General features: G+C 38.8%; 3 protein-coding genes across 4 annotated transcripts in view; 1 reads left to right on the forward strand and 2 right to left on the reverse strand.

Annotated features, from left to right (window-relative positions):
* Positions 1-32: 32 nt before the first annotated feature.
* LOC122771686 (zinc finger protein 239-like) lies at positions 33-4,174 on the reverse strand. 2 transcript variants are annotated; one of them, XM_044029394.1, is made up of 3 exons: positions 4,067-4,174; positions 2,456-2,527; positions 33-2,343 (listed from the first exon to the last, which is right to left on the reverse strand). In XM_044029394.1, exons 2-3 carry the CDS (start codon positions 2,502-2,504, stop codon positions 1,241-1,243), a joined length of 1,152 nt encoding a protein of 383 aa, XP_043885329.1. In that variant the 5' UTR covers positions 2,505-2,527; positions 4,067-4,174; the 3' UTR covers positions 33-1,240. The 2 variants fall into 2 exon arrangements, with proteins under 2 accessions (XP_043885329.1, XP_043885330.1); XM_044029395.1 differs by having other exon boundaries at positions 4,031-4,174.
* A 1,434-nt stretch (positions 4,175-5,608) lies between these two features.
* LOC122771172 (TBC1 domain family member 24-like) lies at positions 5,609-9,948 on the reverse strand. Its single transcript, XM_044028558.1, has 11 exons — positions 9,699-9,948; positions 9,376-9,518; positions 9,027-9,288; positions 8,718-8,834; positions 8,111-8,527; positions 7,776-8,015; positions 7,523-7,678; positions 6,938-7,001; positions 6,749-6,847; positions 6,336-6,633; positions 5,609-6,237 (listed from the first exon to the last, which is right to left on the reverse strand). The coding sequence occupies exons 1-11, from the start codon at positions 9,902-9,904 to the stop codon at positions 6,077-6,079; spliced, it is 2,163 nt and encodes a 720-aa protein (XP_043884493.1). The 5' UTR covers positions 9,905-9,948; the 3' UTR covers positions 5,609-6,076.
* Positions 9,949-11,458: 1,510 nt separating this feature from the next.
* The window catches only part of stx8 (syntaxin 8), a 36,997-nt gene continuing 21,201 nt past the window's right edge, over positions 11,459-27,254 (forward strand). Inside the window, exons 1-6 of the mRNA XM_044028559.1 lie at positions 11,459-11,585; positions 13,519-13,618; positions 13,718-13,812; positions 14,496-14,606; positions 18,101-18,234; positions 19,237-19,329. Coding sequence (XP_043884494.1) covers positions 11,569-11,585; positions 13,519-13,618; positions 13,718-13,812; positions 14,496-14,606; positions 18,101-18,234; positions 19,237-19,329 — 550 coding nt within the window. The 5' untranslated portion in view covers positions 11,459-11,568. The remainder of the gene's footprint in view (positions 11,586-13,518; positions 13,619-13,717; positions 13,813-14,495; positions 14,607-18,100; positions 18,235-19,236; positions 19,330-27,254) is intronic.

The raw sequence follows: 27,254 nt of genomic DNA on the forward strand, positions 1-27,254 counted from the left end.
GACATTCTTTGAATAAACCCACCCCAGATATGTTTTCACAAGTCAGTGTTTATTCACGTCTTCATCAGCACAAATGAAAATACATTCGAGTACTTCAGTTGCATATGTATTAACGAATGTTTTGGCCTCTTGCATTTGTGATGCAGCAATCTACAGCAGTGCAGTCATGTACCTGTTGATTAGCAGTAAGCTACTACGCATGTTTCACAAAGGTAGATTACGTTATACATTACATTAGCTATACAAGTCTAAAAATAAAAATCATATTGAAATTATATTAAAGAATGAAAAGGACAAATTTTGATAATAGTTTTAATTACACAAAACTCGTACTAGATAAGTGCTGCGCCAGTTAAAAGTTCAAACCCATTGCACTTTTGGCCACTCTTGAACTCACATTAGGCGTTTCCCATTAGTAAAGGTAACAGGTAACGTGTCCGCATAGTATCAGTTTAACAGTACTTTCCTGCTCTCAGTCAGCGCAGTCTGCAAGAGTTTGATTAAAATAATATTTTTTTTATTTACATACAAGCAAATATTAAATTTACAAACATGGAATTTTAATTAAACAGTTTTAATTGGCAAAGGAAATTTGGATTCTTGAGTTAAGCACTGCAGTATGACAATCACTGACTGCAACGTGCACATACTTCATTTGCAAGCCTTCAAATTTGTTTTCTCAACTCTGTCATGAGGACATTAACAAAGCTGCCCCACGCATTTGTAAGACACATAACCCTGTAAGGAAATCAGGAATGATCAGGCAAAAGTATTTTCTTTTTTTTAAACTGTAAATGATATAATTAAATCAAAATTATAAAGCATCACAGAATAGCAAAATCATTAAACAAAAATATGACAATAAGGGAGAATACAGAGATGGTATGTGATCAAACGTTTTTTACGCCCTTACTTCTCCATACTGCATGTTGCCATTAACAGCCTTCAGTCTTTTGTGAGGTCCTGTTGTGCAGGAGACCTTTTACTGTCTCAAGTGAGAAAGCTGTCAAATCTTCAAGGCAAAAAGACTCCAGGTGCCACAAATGATTGTGTGTGTTTGCCCAATACTGCTCAACCATATGTTAAGGAAATATTCATTTTAATTGCCAACATATTTCAATAAAAAGGAAGATAAGCGAATTAGGAGCTCTGTATTAAGTGTTTAATTGAACAGCAAACATTAGCTCTCAATGAACCACAAGAGTGTTAGATGATGAGATAGTATTTCCTCACTTCCCCTTCAACTGCTGGGACTCTCAGAGGGTTTTACAAAACTTTCTACATCTTCCGATGCCTCCATAGACATCTGTTTGTGTATGTGTGTCCTCCGGTGTCTGGCTAGGGAATGGCTCCATGAAAATCTGCGGCCACAGGTGGCGCACAGATAGGGTTTTTCTCCTGTGTGTGTCCTCTGATGTTTAATCAGTGACGTGTACCGTGTGAAGGTTGCACCGCAATCGTTGCAAATATACTTATCTGATTTAATGTGAACATTTTGCATGTGTTCTTTCATGTTGCCCAGCTGTGAGAAGCCTTTACCACACACAGGGCAAAGATGCGGTTTCTCTCCAGAGTGGATCAACGCATGGATGTTCAAATCTTGACGAGTATAAAATCCTTTCCCACAGACAATACATTTGTATGGTCTTTCCCCAGTGTGGCTCCGCATGTGTCTTTTCAGTCCCTCTGAGCGGGAGAAGCAACTTTCACACAAGCTGCATTTGAAAGGTTTCTCACCGGTGTGGGAGCGGAAGTGTCGACGGACTGCTGAGGCCTTGAAGAAACGCATCCCACAATCTGGGCAGCTGTGAGGTTTGTCTGGCTGCTCCTCGTGGGTTTTTTCATGGGCTTTGCAGTGGCCAGCCTCAGAGAATCCCTTCCCACAGACGGAGCAAGTGAAAGGCCTCTCCCCAGTGTGCATTCGCAAGTGACGCTCCAGTTTGTTAAGTTTATTAAACGTCTTCAGGCAGTATGTACACTGATGAGGCTCCTTTGGTTTCCTTAAATGCGTGCGTTTATGCCTCTCCAACCGTGAAGGCCTATTGAAAACTTTTCCACAGTCAGGACAGGGATGCTTGTTAGTCCTGCTGTGGAAAACCTGGTGTCGAATCAGCTTCTCTTCTTGTGAGAATGTCTTCTCACAAATGTGACATGTATGAACAATCTTGGGCTCCCTTGAGTGCACAGGTTTGTGCCTTTCTAGCCTACTCGGTTTGCTAAATACCTTACCACAGACAGAGCAACAGTGACGCTTGTCTTTTACGTCTCTCGCTGGCTCTTTGGAGTCCTCCGACTCAGTGATGTCGGAGTCTGAGATGACCTTCACAGTCACTTCAGCTGGACCTGATAAACACATCAAAGAATATACTCTTTCAACTTTACTCAGAAAACCAACTAATTTGACTTGTGCATTAGTCGTATGATGTTAAAAATACAAAGAAGCAGCAACACTTACTTTCGTCTGACGATTCTGTTTTAATGACAGGTGATGTGTCTGGACCCATGACTGCAGCCTATTTTTTAAGCACTACAAACAGAGAGAAAAATGATATCAGCATTGTACACCAGTGATTCAGTGCTGATCGCATCAGATGTATATAATAAAACCTAAGTGACACTGAATTGGAAAAATTCAGTGTTGAAATTTCTTAATTTGATGGGAGCAACACATCTCAAAAAAGTTGGGAGAGGTACAACAAATGGTTGTGGCACTAATTAAAAAAAAAAGAGCATATTTTCAACTAAATAGCTTAACTGGCAATAGGCAAGTAACATAAGTGGGTACAAATGCAAAGTTAAAGCTGTATCATGCAAAAAAGAAGCCATACGTGAGCATGGTCGAGAAACAGTAATCTTCTCTGGGCCAAAGCTACTTTAAAATGGACTGAGGCTAAATGGAAAACTGCTCTATGGCCAGATTAACCAACATTTGAAATTCTTTTTGGAAACCACAGATGCTATGTCCTGCAGACTTAAGAGGAGAGGGACCATCCAGCTTGTTGTCAGCACACAGTTCAAAAACCAGGTTGCATTAGTGCCTATGGCGCTGGCGGCACATACTGTACATCTGCAAAGTCTCTATCAATACTGAAAACCATTGAAGGTTTTAGAACAACACATGCTTGTTGAATAGTTCAGCAAGACAATACTAAACACATATCGTGTCCATCAATTTCACCAATGCCGTGTTTCCATCATGGTACAGTACAGTGTGGTGCGGTTTGGGACAGCAAAGCCCTGGGCCAGGTTTGCATTTGACTGTCTTCAAGTAGAAACATCAAGAAAAGTCAAGAAAAATAATTAACGCATCATGAGAGAAAAAAAATCATGCAATGACCCAGGACTGTAGAGCAGTTAGAATCCTGCATGACAACAACATTCCTCTCCCACACCTTCTACAACTGGTCTCCTCACTTCCCAGACTGTTGTGAAAAGAATAGGTGATACTACACAATGGTTAACATGAACTTTTTAGAGATGTGTTGCTGTCATGAAAGACTAAAAGAGTTCAGTTATTTGGTTCCACCAGTGATGTTCATACAATTAAGATACATACAGTATATATTTTCCTTCTTACAGCAAATTAAATTATAATGAGTCAGCTTTAATGGTAAAATGGTGGCCTAAGTAAAGCAAGACCCAGCCAAAAGTACATATAAAAGGCTTATTTTAAAGATGAGACACAAATATTACCAACGTATTTAGCTCGTAATAAGCAACGCTGCACTAACAAATGTATTAAACTGACGCTATACAAGCAAACGCGGCTGTATAGGGCATTTTAAACTACACGGGAGTTTGCACGGGTGATTTACAATATATCGCATTAATATGACATATTTATTTCTGGTTTTCTTTCATATATTCATAGATGAACAAACCCCTACCACTCTTTGGATAACGTTAGCATCGCTGAAGTGGCTAGCAAAGCTACACTGTCTAACAGTGACGACCTAGCAGATGCTAACGCTGTGGCGGTCGCCAATAACATCGTTTTCGATTCAGCGGGAAATATGATTTTGTGGTCCACCTTTATAACAATCGTTCGAAGCAACGGAGATCAAACCTGTTTTTTCCCGTGGCAAAATGCTTTACAGTTTGATGTAAATAATCGCAGTAGCTTTGCAAGCTGTAGCACGGGGCTACTTTCGTTAACATCCGGGGTGGGCGACGAAACGATTCCCTACCCTGTCTCTGATTGGTGGATACTAGCAGGGTTGTATAACCTTAACAAATCACTACGCTTCATGTCGACAGATAAACCAATCAAGAGCCACATAGAGGCGGGTCTCCTTTCATCTCAGATGGAACGATAAAATGCTTTTTTTATGTTACAGTGCGTGTTATACTGCAGTAAAACATGAGTCAATCCCGCAGCCATTCACTCTCAGCATGGTCAAAACATCCGCCCCCGTTTGCACTATATTCTTATACCTAGGTAAGATAGGTAGCAAATGTTAACACAGAAAGATGTTTTTTATTCATTATTATTTGACTGTCCAATCCATGCTTGCTGTTAAAGCAACACAATTTAGTTTGTCAACCTTCAAATAACACCTCAACGACTATGTTGCTGGTTCATCAACTAACAACAGTGTGAATGGCACCTCAGTCAAAGCCTGAGCAGGTCTGCATTGGCACTTTGGAACTTCTGATTCCATGTCTGTGGCACTAAAATGAACAACAGAAATCTACTTGCATATGTCATAGTCAGGACATGTTATTGCAGTCATCGCATCCTGCCATCATGTCTCGTTCATAAATCAAATTATTCAAACAATGTGTTTACTAAGTAATAGGTTATATCAGTTGTGTTCAAAATGCAAGCTATGCAAAATAAAGCACTATCATTCTTTTGTCATTTTTCAAACTTCAGAAGTTAAAAGTTCGCTTTTATCATCCCCTGAGGAAAAAATTGATGCACAGCCAGCGGCAACCAAAGTAAATAAAAATAGGCACTGCAACATTTAGTGACAATGCAAGTCAAGCAGCCACACAAATCAGTCATTCACAGCCATGATGAAATAATAACATCTGTTTGTTCTGTATCTGCATCCTGAAGACAGCAACCTGAATTCATCTGCTATAGGATGGCTGGGGTCAGCAAGAATTGACCTGGCCTTTAAAACTCTGGGCTTGTACATGTGAGGGAGATTATTCAAGATTGAGCATGTCACACCTTTACAATGCCATGTAAACTGGTCCTGTTTTTCTGAATAGATAAAAGTGAAGATTAAAACTGATTCAATAAAACATGAATAAAACATTTTCATAAAAGTTCTGTCAACCCCAAAGTTGCGTTGATGGGCTTTCTTGCAAATCAAAGGTCAGTTTGTTGTTAAGGATCGTGCCAAGTATTTGTACACGCTCCACTGTTTGATCATTTAATAACACTGGAGAAATTGTATTGGGATTTTTCTTTTACTTAGACACATTAATGGTCAGCTCCCCACAAGGAAAAGTTTTCATTGGCCGACTGTGAATTGAAAATACACACTTGACCATTTTGGACATTTTAAATTCTTGCAATTTATGTAAAGGTTGGGTCAAATATCTTTTGATATAAACTCAAAGTAAAAAAAAAAGTTTTAAATAAGTCACACAAGCAGACAATGAGAGAACTAATCTAATCATCACATAGTAAAATGGTGCATAGTTTTGTATCAAACACAGGAAAACAGCTAGACATCGACATAAATCCAGGAAAAGCATAGTTTTTGTCAGAATGCAAATATTGTACATTACGCTGGACAACATTATTCATTCTTCCTTTATAATAGATTACAGGGTTTTGTTTGGTAGATTTGCATTTGTTCTGTATATTTATTTTGTTTGTGAGAAATCCTTGAGGATGTGAACTATTGTTCAAGTAAGCTTGTAAAGTTCGGCAGTAATAGCGACACAAGTGAATTTGCTGACATCAAGTAAAGTAAATCCTCAGATTTCACAACAGGTCAATACATATAATGTATTTGCATTTAGAAATCAAGTCCAGTAAAACAACATCACAAATTATCAAAAAGAAAAAGAAAGAAAGTAAGAAAGAAAAAGCAACGCTGCTCTTTTGCTATTTTACTCAGAAAAAGAGAGAAATAGAGTTCTGGATGCCCCACACTTCCAGGGACTGGATCTTGAAATGTGCCTTGCAGAGTGGGATGCTCTCAAATGTGTCACATTTCTCTGTGAATCCTCCCTCTAGGTCTTCTTGCAGGCAAAGTGCATGCCCCCCATCACCACCTGAGAGAAGACACACACACATTATATCAGCTGGCTGACATTGCTGTGGACTGGTTAGAGACGCCTAATTATTCTGACAAAAGAGTTAGTTGTTGTACCAATGATGAGCTGCTTGTCAGTGCCTGCTATGAACTTGTTGGCTTGTTGCTCCTTGTGTCTCTTTGGCTCTTTGGCAGTTGTGGGCTCATCTGTTGGGGCAGTGAAGGGGATCGTCAGGTAGCTAGGATCCTGTGGAGTCCCAGCAGGACAGGCCAGAGTGGTGGTGGTGACTGGGGAACTGCCCCTAATGGACACATGGGAGGAGCCATCGTTCCTGATATGAACCTGCTGTGGGAAAGCTCTTCTGGTCATAATGTTGACCATAGTCTGCTGGTAGTGCTCCATGTTAGGACGAAGCTGAAGAAGCAATTATAATTCATACATAGTTTAAGAGGCATCCCGGTATATAGCTGTGAATATAATACTCCACATATGAAGTTGACACAAACATTTTTACAGGAATGTGTCTCACCGTAAAAACGAAGCATTCCCCAGTTCCAATATATGCAAGTTCTCCTGAGTCATACTTTCTTCTTTCTGTCATATCTGTTGACAGGAAGGCACCAAAGACCTGTGAAATGACAAATCTTTCAGCTCTCTCCATTGGCTATGATCATTATTAGCGTAATGACATTTAATCATGAAATGAAACCAGAATTACCTCTTCATCCGTTGATTTGATCATCAAGACTGTTGGTTCATGTCCCTCCACATGCGAATACAATCTGTATGGAAGAAAAAAAATATCCCCATACATTTATGATGTTTAGAACCTATAATCTACAGTATCACTGATAACTGAAAATGTTATTTTACATTACTCAGTTGTGATCAATTTGTTGAGCAATAAAGCATTTTTATGCGATGTCTTGTTTATTCTTTATTGTAAAACATCAAAGTAAGAGGAGAATAAAATGTCAGTTCAATTTGCAAATCAGTCAATAATTATTTTCTATGTGAAGCATTTGATCTAGCATTTGTTTTCGCTCAGCTCATTTAGAAAATGATTGTTTTCAACTTTTAACTTGACATGCCACCATTGAGCTGCACGTCACTTGACATTCCTGCTCAAACAAACATGTTGATAGTGACAACACCACTTAGTGCTGTTGTACATTCAGAACCACAGGAATCTGCTGGATTTGACGTGATGATTAGAGGCAATTCATCTATAATGATGATAATTTGCACATGCATATAAAGTATATATAAACCCATTAGGCGTTTGATGTTAAAGGTTACTTACGAAGCGAGACTTCTTCCATGTTCAGCAGTACTAAAGAGCCTAATGGGACTGAAAAGGGCGAAGCGTTCAGGTATCCACGCCCAAACAACTCTCATCTCAGTCCCTGTCACAACCCTGGAGCTGAAGTTTGTGAAGTCCACTGTCTCGACAGTCTGCCTTTAAAGCCATTAAAAATATATATTTATTTTTTTTCTTTTAAAATGACACATAGCTACTACAAAATACCAATTTATATACCAATACCAATACCAACCTCCTCTGGTGGATGCTGACACCTTTTTGCATGAGGGAGTCCTTGTTGGCATTGAACAGGAGGTTGAGCTCTCTTCGTATAGCCATTGGGATCTTGAACGCCCTCTGCAGGAGCTTCTCTGCTGTGCAGTGGCGAGCTATGTTCTGCACGAAACTTTTCATGTCCGCTCTGAAGTCCTCCACGTCCGCCACTCGTGATGACACTGACACTTTGTAGAGGCTGAGCAAAGCCAGTGCCACCCTTCAAAGAATTAAGTGAAACGGGTGAGCTGATATGCTTCTCCACAAGAAACCACATTGAAGTAAGGATTTTGATTATAAAATGAAGCCGCAAACCTGTAGAGGACCTTGTAACCCTCCAATAGGTAGACATCCAACACTCTGATGGCATAGGTGAATGGAAGGTACGCAAAAATCCACATGATCCAGTCAGAGTAAAACTCAAAGAGGTTCTGGTGGGAGCTGGCAATAAGCTTCCGGATGCCCCTGCAGCATCTGTTAGCAAGATCTCCAAAAGTCATACAGGAAGCGCGGTAGGTGAGGAAGGTCTGGTCAATGTAGCGCTTGTTGGGGTCATGGTAACAGATGAGTTTTGAAACGCTGTAGAAACACTCGGCCTCATCCTGGCTGAAGTGGAGGATGAGGGAGACCAAGGCTGGCAGAATGGGGCAAAAGTTCATGTCGGGGAAGTGTTCGCCAAGACAAAGAATGATCTTTTTAACAGAGTTTAGCCCTGCTTTGTTGAGACAATATCTGGGTATGAAAAGAGAAAAAAAGATAATACAGTTTATTTAGCCTATTTGTAAACTCTTTTCATGCTCATAAGATACTGTAAAAATCTTGTTTTTAGCATTTCTCTTGTTTTATAACATTACTATCATGTCTATGATAGTTGAACTAACATCTATCAGTCTTAATATAGAAGACGGATGGATGGATGTACCTTGGTATTTCCTCTGCCTCCATGTACTCTGGGACAGGGTGGTTGCTCATTTTCTGTTCTCCAAAGAGCTTCTTTGACAATTCATAGTAGACATCTCTGTCTGAAGTGACAGACTTGCTGCAAATACCACATTAATCCACATTCAGATTATTTGATTTAGTTGATTTAAGTAAAAAAGTAACCTACATGCTGATTTTGCAAAGTTAATAAAATACATACATAAATGTGTTTCGTAATGACTGAAAATACATTTTAAATACCGTTTTCTTATTGTTTTTTGCCTTCATGATACTTGATGCTTGTTCTCACCTAAAATTGATGCTGTGAATGATGTGATAGTAAGCTTTGGCCCTCAGTGTATGCGGTGTTGCCCAGAATCCTTCCCGGCCCATGGCTTTCAGCTGCCGGTGCTCACTCTCCACGATGTGCTGGTATCTTTCTGCAGCTTCAGGGTCGATCTTCTCCCAGTCTACAAACTGTCCGTACTTCATTCCAGGGTTGGAGCTAATCTCCCAGTTGTCTGACTCTGAGATGGTCATCATGGACACTGATTTAAGATTGCCTTTACTGCCTATAAGCAAAACACAGAAGCATGCATTATATTTGAGATATATATTTATATAATCAAATCGACATGATAATATAAAACTTTCAGTACCATTAAGTTCTCTAGAGGCTGAAAGTCTGTGCGGTTTAGACTTTGATTTCTTGGCAGTGACTCTTGGCACTTGATGCTGTGATACCAAGCTTGCTTGTTTCGAGTTGGAGAAAAGCTCTGAAGTATCATAACTGTAAAAGGACCTGGGGAGTTAAAGGAGTTAAATCAGGATTAGTTACGTATTCAGTAATAATTAAACTCCTGCACTTTTACAACATTAAACACACATACAGGCAAACTTGTCATTGCGCCCTGATCTGATTACTAACATAATAAAGATTATACATTATTTATCATAAAAGAGTGTGAATGTAACAACATACCTGGAACGAGGTCTAAGAGAAGATTGGTCTGTCTGTGGCTGTGTGCCATAGTTCTTACTGTCTTCTAGGCTGTAATAGGAGTGAGATCTTTGCCTGCTTCTGCCTCCTACGACACGTTCCAAGTCGTGGTCAGGGGATGTGTGAACTGAGACGGAATTCATATTTTCACAATAGGAGAATTCTGGTGTTCTTGAAATGTGAATCATGTCCAGACTTATTCTCCAAAGAAATGCAAGTTTGACTTGACTATGTCTGCTGGTATCAACTGTCCATTGTAAGGATCAGGGCTTTATATAAGCCTGTGGGCTGTGGCCATGTGAACTACAAACATGGTTTGTTTACGGTAATTTGAGGCACTCGGAGTGAACTGTTTCACGTATTCTCTGTTATACATTCAACATATAGTGTCATTTTCTGAGAACTGAAGCAATCAGTCTCTGGGCAGCATCCACAGTGCCATCATACTAAAAGGAATTAAAATGTACCACATCACATTAAAAAACAGATTTTTAACGTGACAATTTGTATACGCAAAATTGTGTCCTTCAAATAACCCTACGCACTGCAGTGAAACTGCTTTTTTTTCTTGTGGCGCACAGTACAACCTCTCCCTTATCACAGTGGGCTCTTTAAGACTTCTGCAGTTTACACATTAACAATGACATGTTTTTTCTTGCATGGAAAGTTATTAAAATATCCCTTTCCCAGAATAGGGTTATCCCAGAGATGGTGTGTCATCATGCTGGGTCTTCTTGTAACAAAGAAAATGCCAAACAAATATATTCCAAGAAGTTCCTAAAGGTTATTATTTGACACAACAGGTAAGTGTTTTTGATCCAAACAGACACTGTTTGGTTATGAAACATTAAACCTACAGGTTCTTATCTCAGATGTGGGCTTCACATGTAATCAAGATGAACTCTTGAATCCTGTAAGTGACGAAAGCAGGCAGCATCATATGCATCATTTTCCATGGAGGTTGGGGTTATATGAATTTATGCTTACATACTATACTAAGTCATTTATTAGGGACACATGTTCAACTGCTCCTTGCAGTGGGTTAGGGTTAGCAATGCAATTGTCTGATCAGCAGCAACATGCAACATTTAGGCATGTAGGCATGATCAACACCAGGCATTCTCAGAGGCTGGGTCAGGAGGACTTACTTAAGATTCATGAGTATTTTCATTTTACAGTTTAATTACACTAAAATTAAATAAAGATTTTTGATTCATTTGTCAAACATATTTTTCTTTATAAAATATCTACTTTACGTATCTAAAGGGTGTTACACAAATGGTAGTAAACATAGTATGAAGCAATTTTTCAAAACCCATCTGGTCACAAAGGCATTTAATAAAAGAAAATTCTGCTGAGAAATTTTGATCGTGTCTGCTTTTTGCTGCTGATTTGGGGGGATTAAACCTTTAAAACTTGAAGTAGAGAGAGAGGGAGAGAGAGAGAGAGACTGACTCTTGCAACTGTTGATGTTGCATAAGACTGTCATTCAGCCTTAAAAAACGGTTAAAGGTAAACAAATGTTTCTAGAACAGTGGGATGATCACATTACACATGGGTCGTGTAAGGTTGGCTGTAATGGCTTAAAAAGTTGTTCAAAAACATGATATCCCTGTATGTCAAATAATTTGTTTTTGCATCCTAATTGCACATATTCTTGAAATAATATTATTTGTAACTCTGCCTGTGGGGGCGCATTTTGCAAAACGAAACCGCGACACTGGAGTCAATTGTCCCTCTTAGCTTGCTGTACCGACGTCAGACCCAAACAAGCAACAGATCTAGCTTCTGATCACTGTCGAATGGTTTTAAACCAAGGGGAATTTCTCTTCATAGCCAAGTTTTTATCATAATGTCTCAGGATCTGTGGTAAGTAATAATGCAATGCTGCAATAGCGTAGAGTTTACTTCTATAAATGACACTAATGTCACTGATAGTTTCCCTTTCTGTCTCCTCTTACAACGCAACATTAGCTAAACAACAAACATTAGCTGACTTACAGCCTCACCGAGCAAACACATACACTTGTCTAAAATATGGCGGCCATGGGGAAGAAAATCGTACGTTGTACAACCGTATTTCTACTTACAAATCAGGTTAAAACGTGGTTCCGTTTGGTTCAAAGTAGGAACATGGAAAGCCTACAAATGTCACATGATGAATGCAACGCTTCTGATTTACGCAATTACATGTTGACAGTCTAGCGCTTCTATGCTAATGCAGTGTCATTGAAGCTTTAAGGAGTATGAGAGGGCTCCTTCAACTTTCCCGGAAAGTTAATGGGAGTATTTGTTGGATTTTATTAGGGGAACCTTTTTTCTGCAGTTAACCCACCGTCTATTTGCAATATTCCTAGAACCAGCAGCAGTGCAGGGGGGGCAATGGGGATTGGTACCTTGCTCAACGCTTTGACCTGGTGGGGAATCGAACGAGCAACCCTTTAGTTAGATGTCAAGTTCTCTTTCCACTTGTCCATGGGCTGGCTGATTCCCCCGCGTCATGGGATTGTTATCAGACCAACGGCAATTTGTCGTTATTTTATTTTTGTAAATTGTTAAATTATAGCTGAATGATTTACTTTGATTGACAAAATGTTGTTTCACACATCATTTAAAGCAATACATTGCAGTTTTATTGGGGCACCGGGGCGCATTATGTTGCTGAACATTTTATCCACATTTCTTAAATATTATTTTGCCTTATTGCCTTTTTAAATGTGTGTAGTATCACAACATTAAACCATTCAAGGTGTCTGAAATAGGGCATTGTAAATAAGAACACAGCATCTGAAATGCAGTCCTTAAAATCTTGGCCATGAAGCCCTACACTTTGCCTTCTATACATGAAGATGCAAAGAGTGACAGGGGATAAATCTAAGTCTGTTGGGTTGAACGATTTTGAATAAATATCGAATTATTTTGACAGGAATTGCGATTGCAATATCAGAGGGAATGATCATTTTTACATCATTATTCTCATTTTCATTCAAAAAAACACATTTAAAATGATTACTGTGTGATATTTATGCAGCTTTGTGAGAAATTAAGATGTTCCCTTCAGTCTGTAGAATAAGATGTGTACAGGGCAAGTCGATAATTCATCTTTTTTGGGCAGCCTGTGGCCAAGTGCAAAGGGTACTTGACTTGTAACCGGAAGGTTGTTGGTTCAAATCCCAGCCCGGCCAAAAAGGGCTGGGGTACCCCTGAGTAAGGTACCCAACTCCCAATGCTCCCTGGCAGCCCACTGCTCCTAATTCTAGGATGGGTCAAAAATACTTTCCCCTAAGACGTAAGGGGATTAATATAAACTAAAATTATATTTTTAAAACACATTTCGGCTTTAATAAATATTGTGCCTCCTGAAAATTGCAGTAGGCGATATTGCGATTTTGATACAATTTTGTGTCATTGTTCAGCCCTAGTAGTCTGTGTATAAATCACTGACAATGATGAGAAAGCCAGTACAATTACCTGGTATTTTTTATATTAAACTACGATTTATTAATGCAATTCTCAAGTTTTCATAAAATGTATAAGATTTGGAAACACACTTGTTGCTTGTTCTCATCATGGTCTGACTGGTCTTTTGTTTTCCTCACTGATAGAAGGCATTCAGAATGTTTTCTATGAATGTTTGTTATGAGGATAGATACTGTAATGCATGATTAAATCCACTAGGAGGCAGCACCATCATTACCTCATAACTTGCTCCCTATGAATTAGTGGCTCCTTGTGTTAAATGGTCTTAAATCAGTGCTGGCTCAGGTTACATGGTATCTCTATTCTATTCATTTATTTATAGGTTACAGAACTATGATGCCACATGTCGCCTGGCACAGGAAATTGCAGAAAACATTCATGAACGTAACAGACAGCAGAGAACAGGGGGAAACCCTGCAAAGGTAAGGTGGTACCCTCTCAAATAAAGTATCATTGTCTTGAAATAGACAGCACTTTCTTTCTTATTATTCTGCTGTTTTGAATGTATTCTGTCTTTTCAGATTAACATGACACTACGGGCTTCACAGCAGAAGCTGAAACAGAACATTGCCCAGCTCAAAGAAAGTTTGCTGCGAGCTTCATCATCTCGACGCATGTATCCTTTCTCCTTCAGCAGTGGAGGTTCTGAGACCATAGCTGCATTTGAAATTTTTTGCTGTGCAAGGTTCCAAATTGAGTGAAATGAACTGAAATGATTTAGGTGGCAGCCATTAATAGAGCTGTATCAATTCCTTCTAATGCTATAGAAAGGAGTGTCAATGCTTTCTTGCGTATCTCCTTCAGCATAGGATACACTATACTATCCTTCCTGAAAAGGAAAATATTTCCCTTGTGGTGGCAATATTTAAAACAGGGTGTCATTGTAGTTTTTGTTGAAGTGTATCCATGTGAACAATAGAGCAAACATTTTATGCTTGTTGCACGATTTAAAACATACTTTAGAAGATGTGATTCTGTTTTGGTCAATAAACTTAACTCTAATTTTAGGCCTGCAGCAGTACTACTCATCTTCCAAGTTAAAAATAAAGTTGGTTTAAAAAAAGCCTAGTGATAGTGAATTTATGTTTATTTAGTCAGACATCTTTTCAAAGAGAATGGTTAGGAAAAATATTTGAACCACAGATATGATCATACCTTGGTCTGGATGTTTTCCTCTGCATGCAGTGGCAGTTTGGTTCCGGTAGAGGGCATTAGAATGTTTTTAAAAAGGTTAACCCCATAGTATTTCAAATTAAAGTATTGTCAACCTTTTGCATGACCTTAACATGGCCTCATCAGAATGCAAGCAGAAGCAGACAGGAGGCAGAACCTCATTGATGACCTGCTAACCAGAGAGAAGCAGCTCAATGCAACATTCAAGGGAGATATCACAGAGCCAGAAACCTCCAGGTATTTCAAAATTGGTAGAATAATAATCACAAAATGTCACTAAGCACTTTTATTTTTTATCGGTGTGATCAAACAAGTTCTACAATTTCTCTATTACACTGTTTGATGCATATCTGTGAATCTAAACACATTTATCAATATAAAGCATTATTTAAATTAAGTGTAGCAGTTGAGTCCCCATGTGAGCCCTGGAGATGGTTTGAATTCACCAAAACAATAGCTTATTAATTGACATAATTGGTCACTTTTATTATAGATTTATTTCAAACTACAAATATATACTGTTGTCGTATCCCCATGGTATGGTGGGACCTTTGTCCAAGAAGGACAAAGTGCTGTAATAACAAGTTTGTTGTTTATTTAGTTCAAGAAAGTCCCTTTTGTCTAAGATGTTACTATTCATTCTGTGACTTTCCTCTCTGAGGTCTGTGTTTCTAAATATAGGAAATCTACTGCAGTGTGCCCAATTAAAAATAATGAATGTCCATCTCCTTGACTAGAGAGGTCATAGTGTCTTTTCTGCTTCGATGATATACCACTGGTAACATTCTGTGAAAGTCTTTGCACATCCGGTGTGACCCATGTGCCATGACCTCTCCCTGTGCTATCGCTTGAAAGGAAGTCTGTCTGTCTGCGGTTTTGACAAGGTGCATGACTTCATGGCTAATTCTTTTTCATTAAGAGATTTGCTCGCTTTGCACTGTTGATCACATATTTGGCGCTCCCTGAGATGGACACACACACACACACACACAGACACAGACGTGGTGTTGTGGGGACCTAAATTTGTCTTTTCTCATTAAAACCGTCTCAGTGTAGTGGTGTTAAGATCTTGTGTCACCTAGCGACATTCCTGTGCTGCACACAGGAAGTGATTTGTCTTATGTCAACACAGATTGAGGCAACATTGGGCTAGTAAAGTGACGTAAAGTTCCCGTTAGCTGTAATCATTTTGCTTGACAGAGCCTGTTTTCAGATGGAGTATGCAGGATTAAAATAATATCACTTTTTATACTAATAGTAATCATTGGGAAAAAAAATAACCAAAATGCATGCAATGCAGCTTTAAACTTCAACATTCAATGTCCTCTGAAGTCATGTAAACACAACTGTGTGTACGCACGCTAATGAAAGAGGATGAATGAAGGATTGCGGTGTGGTACCGTGATGAGTCTATTTCCGTTGTCAATCATGTCTCCTTATTTTTTTCTCGCGTCAAAAACAACTTAACTTAAATTTAACTGTGTTCTATCTGAAAACATGAAGGGGGCAAGGTTTATGACATTTAGTGCAGTCAGCCATCAGAGGACATTTGAGATATTTGGCTTCTCCTTTGGAAGGCTGGCGTGTATCTCCGTCTTTATATACAGTTATTGTGGAGGTAATCCTTGGCTTGCGTTGTCTGATACATGAAGGTGACTGCTTTCAAAAACATTTTTGCAGCACTCACAGTAAAGTTAAATTCTCGGTGGAAAATCTAGGTGTCATCTGAAAATGAACGTTTTTTGGCCATATAAGTTTTTTGAGTGGTAACTGAAATAACATTAGAGTGAGAACAGTAATCACTGTTTAGAGGATCACTTTCACTGATTGAAATGAGACTGCCTTTCTCTGATATTGTTCTCAAGCTGTGGTTTTTGCGATTGATCTCCTTTGCCGTGCTGTGCACAGACTTTCAACTTTTTACAGACCACACACCCATTTACATAAAAGGCTCCGTTAAAGAATCTCAAATGTTTGTTGCTAATAAATTAGCGTGGCATATACAGCAATCATGTGGTCATATGGTTTTTAGTTTGCTCAGTGTGACCTAAATTTAACAGTGATATGTAGTGGGTAATTTGGATTTGTGGGTAGGACAAGGACCCATTCCCGCTGTGTGGTCTTCGAGAACAGAATGTGGGAGGTGGTGGATTGGCCATGCTTGAATAATCTAATCTCCTTTTTTTTTACTGAGCATTTTGAGTAAGAGAAAAGACATGGAGATTGCAAAGTGGAATTTAATCTAACCTGAAAACAATGCATTCTGAGCATCTCCATTTCAGAAGAGATGGACATGGTGCCCAGATTTGAAAGCTCAAATAGTTGTAATTGGTTAAATCTTGCCTGTCCAAGTCACTCAGTCAGGACCTGGGTGCTCAGGATCTGATGGCGGCAATCTAGTGCTTTGTGGCTGCCAGAAGATGTGCCTGACTGATTTTGGCACTCCTCACTGACTGGTTAATTGGATCTTCACACACTGGGAACTTGCATGGAGGAAGTGGAGGCCTGGCACACAGCATCATAGTAATCAAACATGTCAGTGAGATTACCCCGAATGCCTTGTTTCACCTACTCCTCTGATGGTATCAGGCTCAGCCGGGCAGCTTTGTGAATGGTCTCACAATGGTTTACTGACCACTTGAAAAGCAGCTTGAAATAGTCTCCACACTATTTGGGTGAGAGAAAAGCACTGTTAAACATTGCTCATAAAGAAAAAAAAAAGACATTAAAGGCAGACATTCAACAGCTCTCCCTTTTTGAAAGACTGAGTTAAATGTACCAAGAAAAGACTAAGCTATACAAGCTGAGCAGTAGAGAACTACATATAGTTTATGATAGTGGGATTATTATTATTTTCTATATCTAAGGTGACACAGCGGTGTGTGATGGTTAGAATGATTGCCTCTTGTTTTCATATGTTAGCCCTGTGGTTGACCTCATGACCCTCAAAAAAAGAGAGGCCATATTGCTGGCGGATGGTTTTTATTATCATTGCCATAGCCATCGATAAGCCAAAACACGCGGCTCAGGACACTATTCCCTCCTTCTCAGCCGACATGGATAAATCCAGCTTCTCACAGAAACCCTGCACTCATCACTGCAAGACAGACACAGTAGGGGTCTGAAACACAGCTTTAAGCTATTAGTAGAAGAATGGTTTTCATACCACACACAGCAGTGTTTAGCACTTCACTGTAAAGCGCCAAAAGTTCTCTGGTCTGTCGCCGTGTCTGAGTGAAACACTCCCCAGCAGTCCATAGTCCTGTGACAGATTTACATGCACTATTTTTACACTGCGCCAGCTAACCTGGTCATTTTCAATCATTGAAGAACTTTACACTAAATGAACAAATAAATACTTTTCACTATGATCTAAGGGTTTTGTCAAAATGAAAAAAAATCCCATTACTGGAAAAAAAGGACCATGCTCCATACAGATGTGTTTGCTGTAAGAGCTATACAGATGTGTATTGTACCCCTTATCTTAGCCAGAAAATATTAACTGTGTTTACTTATATGGATAAAGCTCCCTGATGCGTGATGCATGTGGCTTGTGTGAATGGTGATTGACAGACAAAGGGTACTTTTTTAAATCTACGTGCAGCTGTAGCATCCTATTATTATGATTGTCTGTGATACTTAAACGGCTGTTGCTGTTTCATGATTTCATGTCTCCAAGACGACTACATTTGCACCATTTCCCCGAACAAATAATTGACCGTGTTTCTTAGGACGACACTGATGGCCGGAGGGGCAGGAATGAGTGGTGGTGATGCAGCCAACCCATGGCTCGTCAATGAGTCGGAGGAGACCAGAGGTTTGACCTTTGGGGAGATTAAACAGCAACAACATCGAATCATTGAAGGTAATTACACATGATTGAATAAGAGCCATTTGTAATATTAATCAGTGCTGGTCTGTCAGTAATCTTCTCCTACTAAGTGATTGTGCTATCATGTTTCCAGGTTAACAGTAAAATGAACATTTAGACCAAATATTATACAGATGAATGGATAAGGCATCTAATTTTTGATGATGCTTATTGTCGCAGTGCTGTCATGAATGTGTATCACATAAGTTTCCATTTAAAGTGTTACCTTTGGTTAAATTGGGATATGGGGAAAAGATATGAAACACCTTCTAAAAGAATGTGTGCTGGATATGAACTGAACCATAACAGCCTTGCTTTATTTAAATGGTCATCATCGAAATGACGTATTGTCAGCCATTGCCTGCTTTTTTCCTGTTTCCTGACTTTGACACAAGTTGAACACCCAGATGTTGGTTCACCTGACTCCATGTGACACTTCATTGCCGTGTCTCTATGATGACTCTGGTTATTGTCGATTTGGGATCAGAGATTCCTGCTAAGACAGTGGAACCAAACCTCATGGTGGTTTTGACTTCTGGGATTCTTTGTGGAGTTGGGTAATGTTGAGCCTGAACCCAAGGTCATAAAAAAAATCCTGTGGCAGAGAGTGTGTCAAACGTGGAATACTCTATAAGCCAAATTCTTTTCTTTTCTTTTCTTTTCTTTTCTTTTCTTTTCTTTTCTTTTCTTTTCTTTTCTTTTCTTTTGCTCTTGTCTCCTCTCCTATCCACCTTCACTGTTTTTCTTCTTTTCTTCTGATAGCAAGAGTAAGCCCTATGTGTGTGAAGTCCTGAATGAACTGGTCGTACCTATTTCCTAAACTCTTGTCTCATTATATGACCAGCAGAGTATATTTTAATTGTCCCCCTCTTAAAGTTCTGACCCTCTGGTAACTCACAAAATGATTCTGGTGAAAATTCTTTTCTCTGCCTTGTTTCCTGGCAAACACATATTGAAATGTGTCATATTTAACATTTATTTCCCCTCGCTTCCCAGCCCAGGATGCAGGCTTGGATGCACTTGCAGCTGTCATCAGCCGACAGAAGATAATGGGCCAGGAGATCGGCAATGAGCTGGATGAACACAACGGTAAAGTTTAATGTTCATGTGTGTCTGAACATAGTCATCAAAAACATTCCAGACACATTACACATTGCAGTGTGAAAGCAATCAGACCCATTTGTCCAGCAATGGAACAACTTGCCTCATGTAACATGCTGTACACACACACATTTGTGCAACATTTGAAGTGAGGACCCTCATAGACATAATGCAATCCCACTCATTCACTTTCCCAAAATGTCCTCACTCTGTATTGTTTCTATGTTGTTTGGTCCTAACAAAGACAATAGCACTCACACACATACAAACACCTCTCAATCCCCTTTGTTAAAGCTAGTGACCTTGCACTCACACATCACAGCTGTCACAACCTTGTTATACTTTGTCTCAGAGGGAAAAGAACATCTCTCTTTCTACTACTAAAAGTCCTTAACTTAAGAGTTTTGTTCTCTGGAAACAGATCTGCTAATGGGGCTTTGAGTTATTTCTGGCTAAATACATCTCATCAGTCCATAAATAGCCTCCATCAAGGATAGAAAGTGTTGCACAGACCAGAGGGCATCATTCCAGGTTCAGAAAGGTGGTACTTGAGACCTAAAACCTGTGTATGATCATCTATCAAGGGGTGAACAATAAAATCCTTTAATGCATCGCTTTCACAAGATAAATTATAGCAGTTAATATGCTCCGGGGTGTTTATTTACAGAGTAGACGAAAGGTACGCTTGTATTCCTATTGTTTTTTTATCATTATGTTGTAAGGTGATATAGTCATTGTCAATTGCACTGAATCACATCATTACTCAATGCTCGACACCTGCACATGATATACTGTGATTAGAGGCTGTTTAGCTAACAGCAGCAGTCTTTGACGTACATTGTCGCATTTATAGTTTCATTTTTCATTTTGAAAAACTAATGGGTCAAATGGGCGTATGCAATTTTCTTATCAATTATTTAATTATTTATTCCAAACCTTTTTCTAACGAGGGCCAGAATTGATAATGTCACTTTTATCTATTATATATTTAATATATTTAGATATTTAATCTAAGCCACGCAGGAGCGAAAAAATGAAAAAAGTCCAAACCATAAATAATACATTATAAAACCGAGGGTCGTGAGTGGCCTACGGGTCGGACTTTGCACATGCCTGCTGTAAAATCTACTTTCTAACTTACAGGGTGCTCCTCAGAATATGCATTAATTGGCCAGCTTCTCCACTGATAAGCATGAACAGAAATGCATAAGAACCTCTAGGTTGTTAAAGGAGAGCAGTGTTACAAAGTAGACCACAGCAACAATTAAGAAGTAGTGAGACTGAGTGACACTGCAGCGGACTGGTCTCTGAGTCACAGACACTCACGCAGGAGCAGTGTGTAGAGTCTAGACTTGTATGTCTCTCTCCATAGTTTGCCAACATAGACCTTCAATGCACAGTAAAAGAGCTTCACTTGGGCCAATCCTCCGAGTTTGTCTGGTATGCGAGCTGTTGTATTTTTATCCTAGCAACCAGCTTCCACCTGGGAAAAGAAGGTGTTGTACTATTCTGCAATATCCTGTCTGAACAGTTGTACCCAGACAAGTCCAAAGGAACAAACGATCTTGCCTTCTGCTGGGAAACAATGGCAGATGTTGGGCTGATTTTGGTTTACACCAGTGGTAGAAGGGAAGGGAAAGCTGATTGTGTTAGACCGCCCTCCTGTTACCAATATTGAACAAGAGACGGATCATTGCGCTAATGCTCTGACTGGTATGTTTTTCTTCTCGGTTTTTCAGCTTGATGTCAGTGTTTCCAATAATATGAACCTGAGTGGGTGATGGGAGAGCTGTAACTGAGAATTTGACCATCTCCACTGCAAATAAGCATGAAGGCAAATGGTTTTGGCTCTTGAAACAATTGTCTGTCACTACTCTTGTTTTTAGACCCCACAGGAGTGTTAAGTATAAATTTGATGTGAACTCAACACTTTGCTCAAAAATATCTATAGCACCTGTTTGTATTATATTTGACTTCATATTTCAGAATCCACAATTTATGGGTAAGCCTCTGGTTTATAAGACGCGCTGACATCAGGTAATGATTCACTTGGCCTACAGGGCCCTGGCCTTCCATAGCTTTTCTTCACCTCTCTTTTCTGACTTCCTGTTCTCCTTTGCCTCACTTCATCAGTCTGTTAAGGACCTCATCCCCATTCATTTCCCTTGCTGCCTTGCCTTCTATGAATCTTATACCTTCTCATGTTGAGTTGTAAAGTGTTGAAACATGCAGAAAATAAATCATATGTACAGATTCAGAGGTTAGTGGCTGCTTAGGTGTTCCCGAAGCCTGGTGTGGTGTTTTTGTAGTAACGCACACTTTTTTTTAATGAATAATTGGAGAACCACATTCAAAGATGTAGCAAATATCAGTGCTTTTCCATGTCCTGTTACTCCTTATGAGGACCAATCCTAGTGGGTTTTTTTTAACCATCATGAAATGGTCTGGTAATGTCTCTAAAAGGTAGGTAGTGTTGTTTGCTTGTTTTTTTTCTTTTCAACCCATTATACAGTACGTTGTTTGTGTTGTTATTCATCCAGACTTTTTTTAAATTATTCTACTACTGACATTATAAAGTTACAGTGTAGTAGTAGTAATAGCAGTAGTGTGGCAATTCAGTGCAAAACAAAAATGTAAATAAGGAATGTAGCTTTCTGACTTATAGTGGATATAGTTCTATATTGTATGATTATCGCGATAACTTATTCATTCTTTAGAAAATAGGGACAGTACACATTCAGGAATGAATCTGTACATTGTGGCAATTTTTCCCATCTGTACTACCCAGGGAGGTTGATGTATCATAAGCACCATTTAAAAATTAACAGTCATGGCCAGTCACAGTGACACCTAAACTTTGTACAACCATAAATTACTTACAACTCACAGATATTCATATTTATATATATATATATATATATATATATATATATATATATATATATATATATATATATATATATATATATATATATATGTATATATATATATATGTATATATATATGTATGAGAAAAATCCTTTATATATAAGGAAAATTAAATAGGTCTAAGTATGGAGCCTTGTGGGATCTCTACTGGGCATTCCGGGTATGGTGATTTGACCTGTTGAACTGCATAGATACAGACTTTATTTGAGATATGGTGGGTTCTGATACTTCTTACTTCCACAATATAAAATGTTATAGGATATTTTAATGCTTCTGAAGAGCGGATGGATTTGAGTAATAAAGCAGAGTAAAGGCAAGGATTCTTGTTGTCTTGACAATTGGTGTGTAACTTTGGCGTTCGACTGTCTTTCCATCTTATAGGGTTCCTTTCCCCCCTGATCACTGTACTGTGTCACTGTTTTCCTATAAATAGATTAAGCTCTTTGTAGTTTGGCTGCCCAAGTCAAGCTCATGACCCAAGTGCAGTGGAGGTTGCAGTCATTTCCTTTTGTGAGAAACGATTCCGGCTTAGGTCAGCAAGGAAGATGACCCTTTTCTGAGGTTTAGAGATGAACCCAAAGCCCTCAGTCACTCTCTTCTCAATTTTAACTGGATAAAAATGGACTGCATTGTAGAAATCAGTTTGTCTGGGCTTTATGTGGCACATAACATTAATTCATTGCATACTGAAGATTTTCCCATTGTACTTGCCAGTCGCAACGAAATGGGAAACTCAGTCATGATTGTTCTGTGTTAAATTTAGCTAGACGATGCTCTGTCATCAGGTTTTTTTTATATATTTCTTACATCATGTTACCAACGATTCATTTATTTTCATTTCCACTATAAATGTTGCCAAAAATAGTCCAGTACATACCAACTGAAATTACTTGAATCTGCAGTCTTCTCTCCTCCTACCAAGAAAAATCAACATTCATTTCACTTTATTAGTGTTGATATTTTTCAGTTTGTGGCTTGGAACATGAATGTGACTGCAAGAGTTAAAGACTCTCTCAATTGCTAGATTCTTTTTGGTGCTTTTTTCTGACTTGTGTTTTAGTTGTAATAAAATACTGCTGCTCTGACACACCATATGGAATGTACTCTAAAAGCTCATGCACTCACATTTAATTTTACATCTTATACAGACAGTGCAGTTAAAAAGCATGTGATATAGCCAAACACAGAATTTATAATCATATATATACAGTATACATATATAAATACAGCACAACACATTATGTTTTGCTCACAGCCTCATCTGGATCAGCAATGAAACAAACAGAATTCATCTGGACTTTTTAGGTTAAATGTATCTGCCTCAGAAATCGCCATAAAAAAATTATTCAAATGAATCAAGACTCTGACATTTTTCCCACACGCTTGTCTCCACAGCCACGTAATTTTAATAGACCTTTGACAGCTCGAGCAGATCTGTTCTCAGATTAACTAAAACAACCATTTCCTTTCCATGTCCTGACCTCCTTTTTCCTCTCCGTGATACAAAATGTTTTTTTCCTGCTCGGTATTCGACCCATCTTCACTGAGAACACAGTTACAGCCACAGAATGTGTGGGGAGAAAAAGACCTTAATTTGTATTGAAATGAGGGTCTGGAACAAATTTTAGATTGATCCAAGAGATTCTTTCATTGCAACAGGTCTGACCACATGTGCACTCCATTTGTCTGAGATTTGGAGATAAGGAAAGTGAATCCCATTTTGGCATGACATAGAAGCAGCTTTGGTCCAGGGACAGTCATGTATTATGTAGCCTTTTTTTGTGTCTCTTCTCTTTTGCACTTTGGGGACTTAAATTTATTTTCATTTGGCAGAAATTGAAGATACTTTTTTTAAGTTTACAACCATCTGATATAAATTATTATTTTTCATCATGGCAGAATTAGACTTTTATATTCATAACAGCTGCCGGGTCACCTCGATTGACCATTTTGGACCAACATGTATTTGTGATAGCCCATAAAGGACAAAAAAAATATTTTTTTATTTTGATGCTATGTGTAGGCCACATAGGTTCTCCAACATATTTGGAAGGGAAGGGTGAGATGAGGGATATACAGCTGCAACATGCAACTTCATCAATGAGTCTTGATAAATTTGACATTTTACTGTTTTACTATAGCTAATATACAGTACTATAAGTCTTTGGACACCTTCGGCTTTGTTGCTTTTATGTCTGTCAAATTCTGTCAACATTGGTATTTGGATTGGAATGATGTGACTGAAAGTCGGTCTTATATATCAGCAAACTGTCGATGAGTTTAACTCATACAATATATGTAATGCTCAAGCACGTCTTGAACCTGGTGTAAAAGACTTGGGTGTATTTCAATAAACTGATTGAGATATATTTGTATTATGGTCACTATTCCATTGCTAAATCAACAAATCTAATGGTGGCCTAATACTTTTACATAGTGCTATAAATACAGGACAACCGATGATAGTATTGCTTTCAAAGAACCTTGTTCTCTCAGTTCATCAGCCAGCTAATACAACTATAGCTTTACTCCGATAATGAACTTAATATGTGGCTTATAATTTCATTCTACATCAGCACAGGCCAAGCTGGGCAGCACTAATTACTTCCAAATAAACAGCAGAGTGAGAGGAACGAGATGCTGCTGCAGCACAGTGACATCAGCAGGCGGCTACCCCAGAGAGAGCACAGCTCTCCACTTGCTTCTGCGTTTAGAAACCGCTCTGTGAGCAAATAAACCGTACTAATGATGACACTGGGCAGAAAGTCTTGATTGATTGATATACCGTTTGTTTGATTTGCTGGGTTTGAAAATGAGGCTGGTAGTAGTGAGTAGTGCTTTCCAGAGGCATGATGTTTAGCAAAGTGCTGTTGTCATCAGAGAAATGAGAACATCGTCTGGTGGTGTGACCACCAGACTGGCTGACTGATGTTTGACTCTGAGGAATATAGATGATGGCGAGTGCTAACACAATAATTTTCTTTTTTTGGTCTATGTTTCTCATTCCAACATGGATTTTCGCTCATGCAAATAGTTTTAATAGGTGCTATAATGAGTGTGTATTATATAGCTCATATCATTTCATTTGAAAAAGGTGTACCAGTTTTATTTTTTTTATGGAGAGTGGCGCCTCCATTTCTGTTATGTAGTTATTTTTTTGTCTGTCGGGTAAGTGATATCAGAGTACATTAGCAACCATCAACACCATAGCCCTATGGATCAAATGAACCCGACTCGGCACATTTCATTTTTTTTGAGCGATTTTGTTTACCTCAAAATGCCTAAAGAGTCATCTCTTATTTAAGTTTGATCAAATTCAATACTGCAAAACAGTACTTCACTATAATTCAAAACAGTGGTGCCTTCAAACACCTCTTAAAAAACAATTTAGAATGCGATCGTATATTTGCTCACACATTTGCTGACATGGCAGGTGATGGCAGTAAAAAGATCTGTTTTATTTTTTTTCTATGTAAAAATACCTTTGGGATCAAATTTTTTTTAGGCAGAGGGCAGCTTTGAGTTTGATTTTGAAAGATTGTGGAGAGTTCATGACTCTAACCCACAGTTTGAACTTGTCTCTTTTTTCATTCGGGTTTAGCAATGAGTGCAATGATATGACTGCCTCCCAGAAAAGACTCCACCATTCCTTCCATACTTGGGGACCCTCATGTTTCCCTACTCCAGCACACCTGATTCAAATGATCAGCTCGTCAGCAAGCACTGCAGAAGCCTGATCACGACCCATCAATTTGAATCAGGTATGCTGGAGCAGTGAAAAATCTAAAACATGCAGGGCAGTGGGTCCCCAGGACCAGGACTGCGAAACACTCGGCCAGGTAAACTCTATTATCCATAATGTGTAATATGGCTTGGTTCTATGGCTCCTAATAGAAGAACACAACCTAAACATAAACCATGTTTAAAAGGAAAGATGGTAAAAGGTCTAAGACACCCATCACAAACTCACTGCAGACAGACACTGTGTGTATGATGGAGAGTACCTAGAGAAACCCGGTATGATGCAGGAGTGAGGCGTGGTCACTTCTGCTCAGCTCATCTGCAAACCCGGATCACATACAGATGTTCACTCACAGGTCTGTGCAGAGACTGGGTGAGGCTGTTTCCCCTTCCACTCCCTGTGCACCATCCATCCTCAATAACATGCATGGCCACCATACTGGCAGTTGCACGGGTTTTCATCAACTTGTGCAATATTCCTAAAAATGCACACATTATTGAAAAAAAGAAAGAGGTGTGATTTCACAGTTGTTGTTTTTTCCCCATTACTGTCTGTGAAGTAAGATGATGCAAGGCTTGGAAACAAACACTCAGGGACTGTGTGAGTTCTTTGAAGGGTTTGGTCTTATTACTGTCTTTTGAGTAATCTGTTTTTTTTACACTGTCTTGAGTTTAGTTAGTATTTCATTTCATTGATGTTAGATTCTGCAGCACCATACAACCTTGTATCCATAACATTAATCTCATATCTGTCACATCTATCATCTAATAACTTATTTGAATATGCCATTTATATACAAAAAACATTTATGTCATATTTTATTAGAGACACACAAGATTCTGTCATGAATAATTCATAGTTTTATCCTTGATGTGCACATTTGCTTGATTTTAAACATAAATCAAAGCAAGCTAGAGCAGTCTGCAAACGACACTGGAGTTTAGGAAACAGACATATTGAACACATGCTCACACATGTTCATTACATTTAATGATCCAGTATAGTTTTGGATAAGAACTTGATCTATGCAATAAACATTCTTTACATTTTGTCCTGCAGCGTCTTCATTATCAAATGTCTATACACACAGTAGTCATTGAAAGCAACATTTTACATTATTTGCCTGGTTTCTACTGTAGTCCTTATGGAAATGACTTACTATAAATGGTAAACATAAGTAAAACATTTTCTACTGACCATCATGCTGTAATATTGTTAATCCTCAGGTGAAATGCAAGGTTTA

This window comes from Solea senegalensis, linkage group LG6 (assembly GCF_019176455.1).
Source record: "Solea senegalensis isolate Sse05_10M linkage group LG6, IFAPA_SoseM_1, whole genome shotgun sequence".
NCBI classification, from domain to species: domain Eukaryota; kingdom Metazoa; phylum Chordata; class Actinopteri; order Pleuronectiformes; family Soleidae; genus Solea; species Solea senegalensis.

Coding starts and splice junctions, on each gene's coding strand:
- LOC122771686 (XM_044029394.1), bottom strand. CDS start 2,504: ATGGGTCCAGACACATCACCTGTCATTAAAACAGAATCGTCAGACGAA. Junction 2,344..2,455: donor AACAGAATCGTCAGACGAAA/GTAAGTGTTGCT, acceptor TGTGTTTATCAG/GTCCAGCTGAAGTGACTGTG.
- LOC122771172 (XM_044028558.1), bottom strand. CDS start 9,904: ATGATTCACATTTCAAGAACACCAGAATTCTCCTATTGTGAAAATATG. Junction 6,848..6,937: donor TCAAATCAACGGATGAAGAG/GTAATTCTGGTT, acceptor GTCATTTCACAG/GTCTTTGGTGCCTTCCTGTC. Junction 6,238..6,335: donor TGACAAGCAGCTCATCATTG/GTACAACAACTA, acceptor GTCTTCTCTCAG/GTGGTGATGGGGGGCATGCA.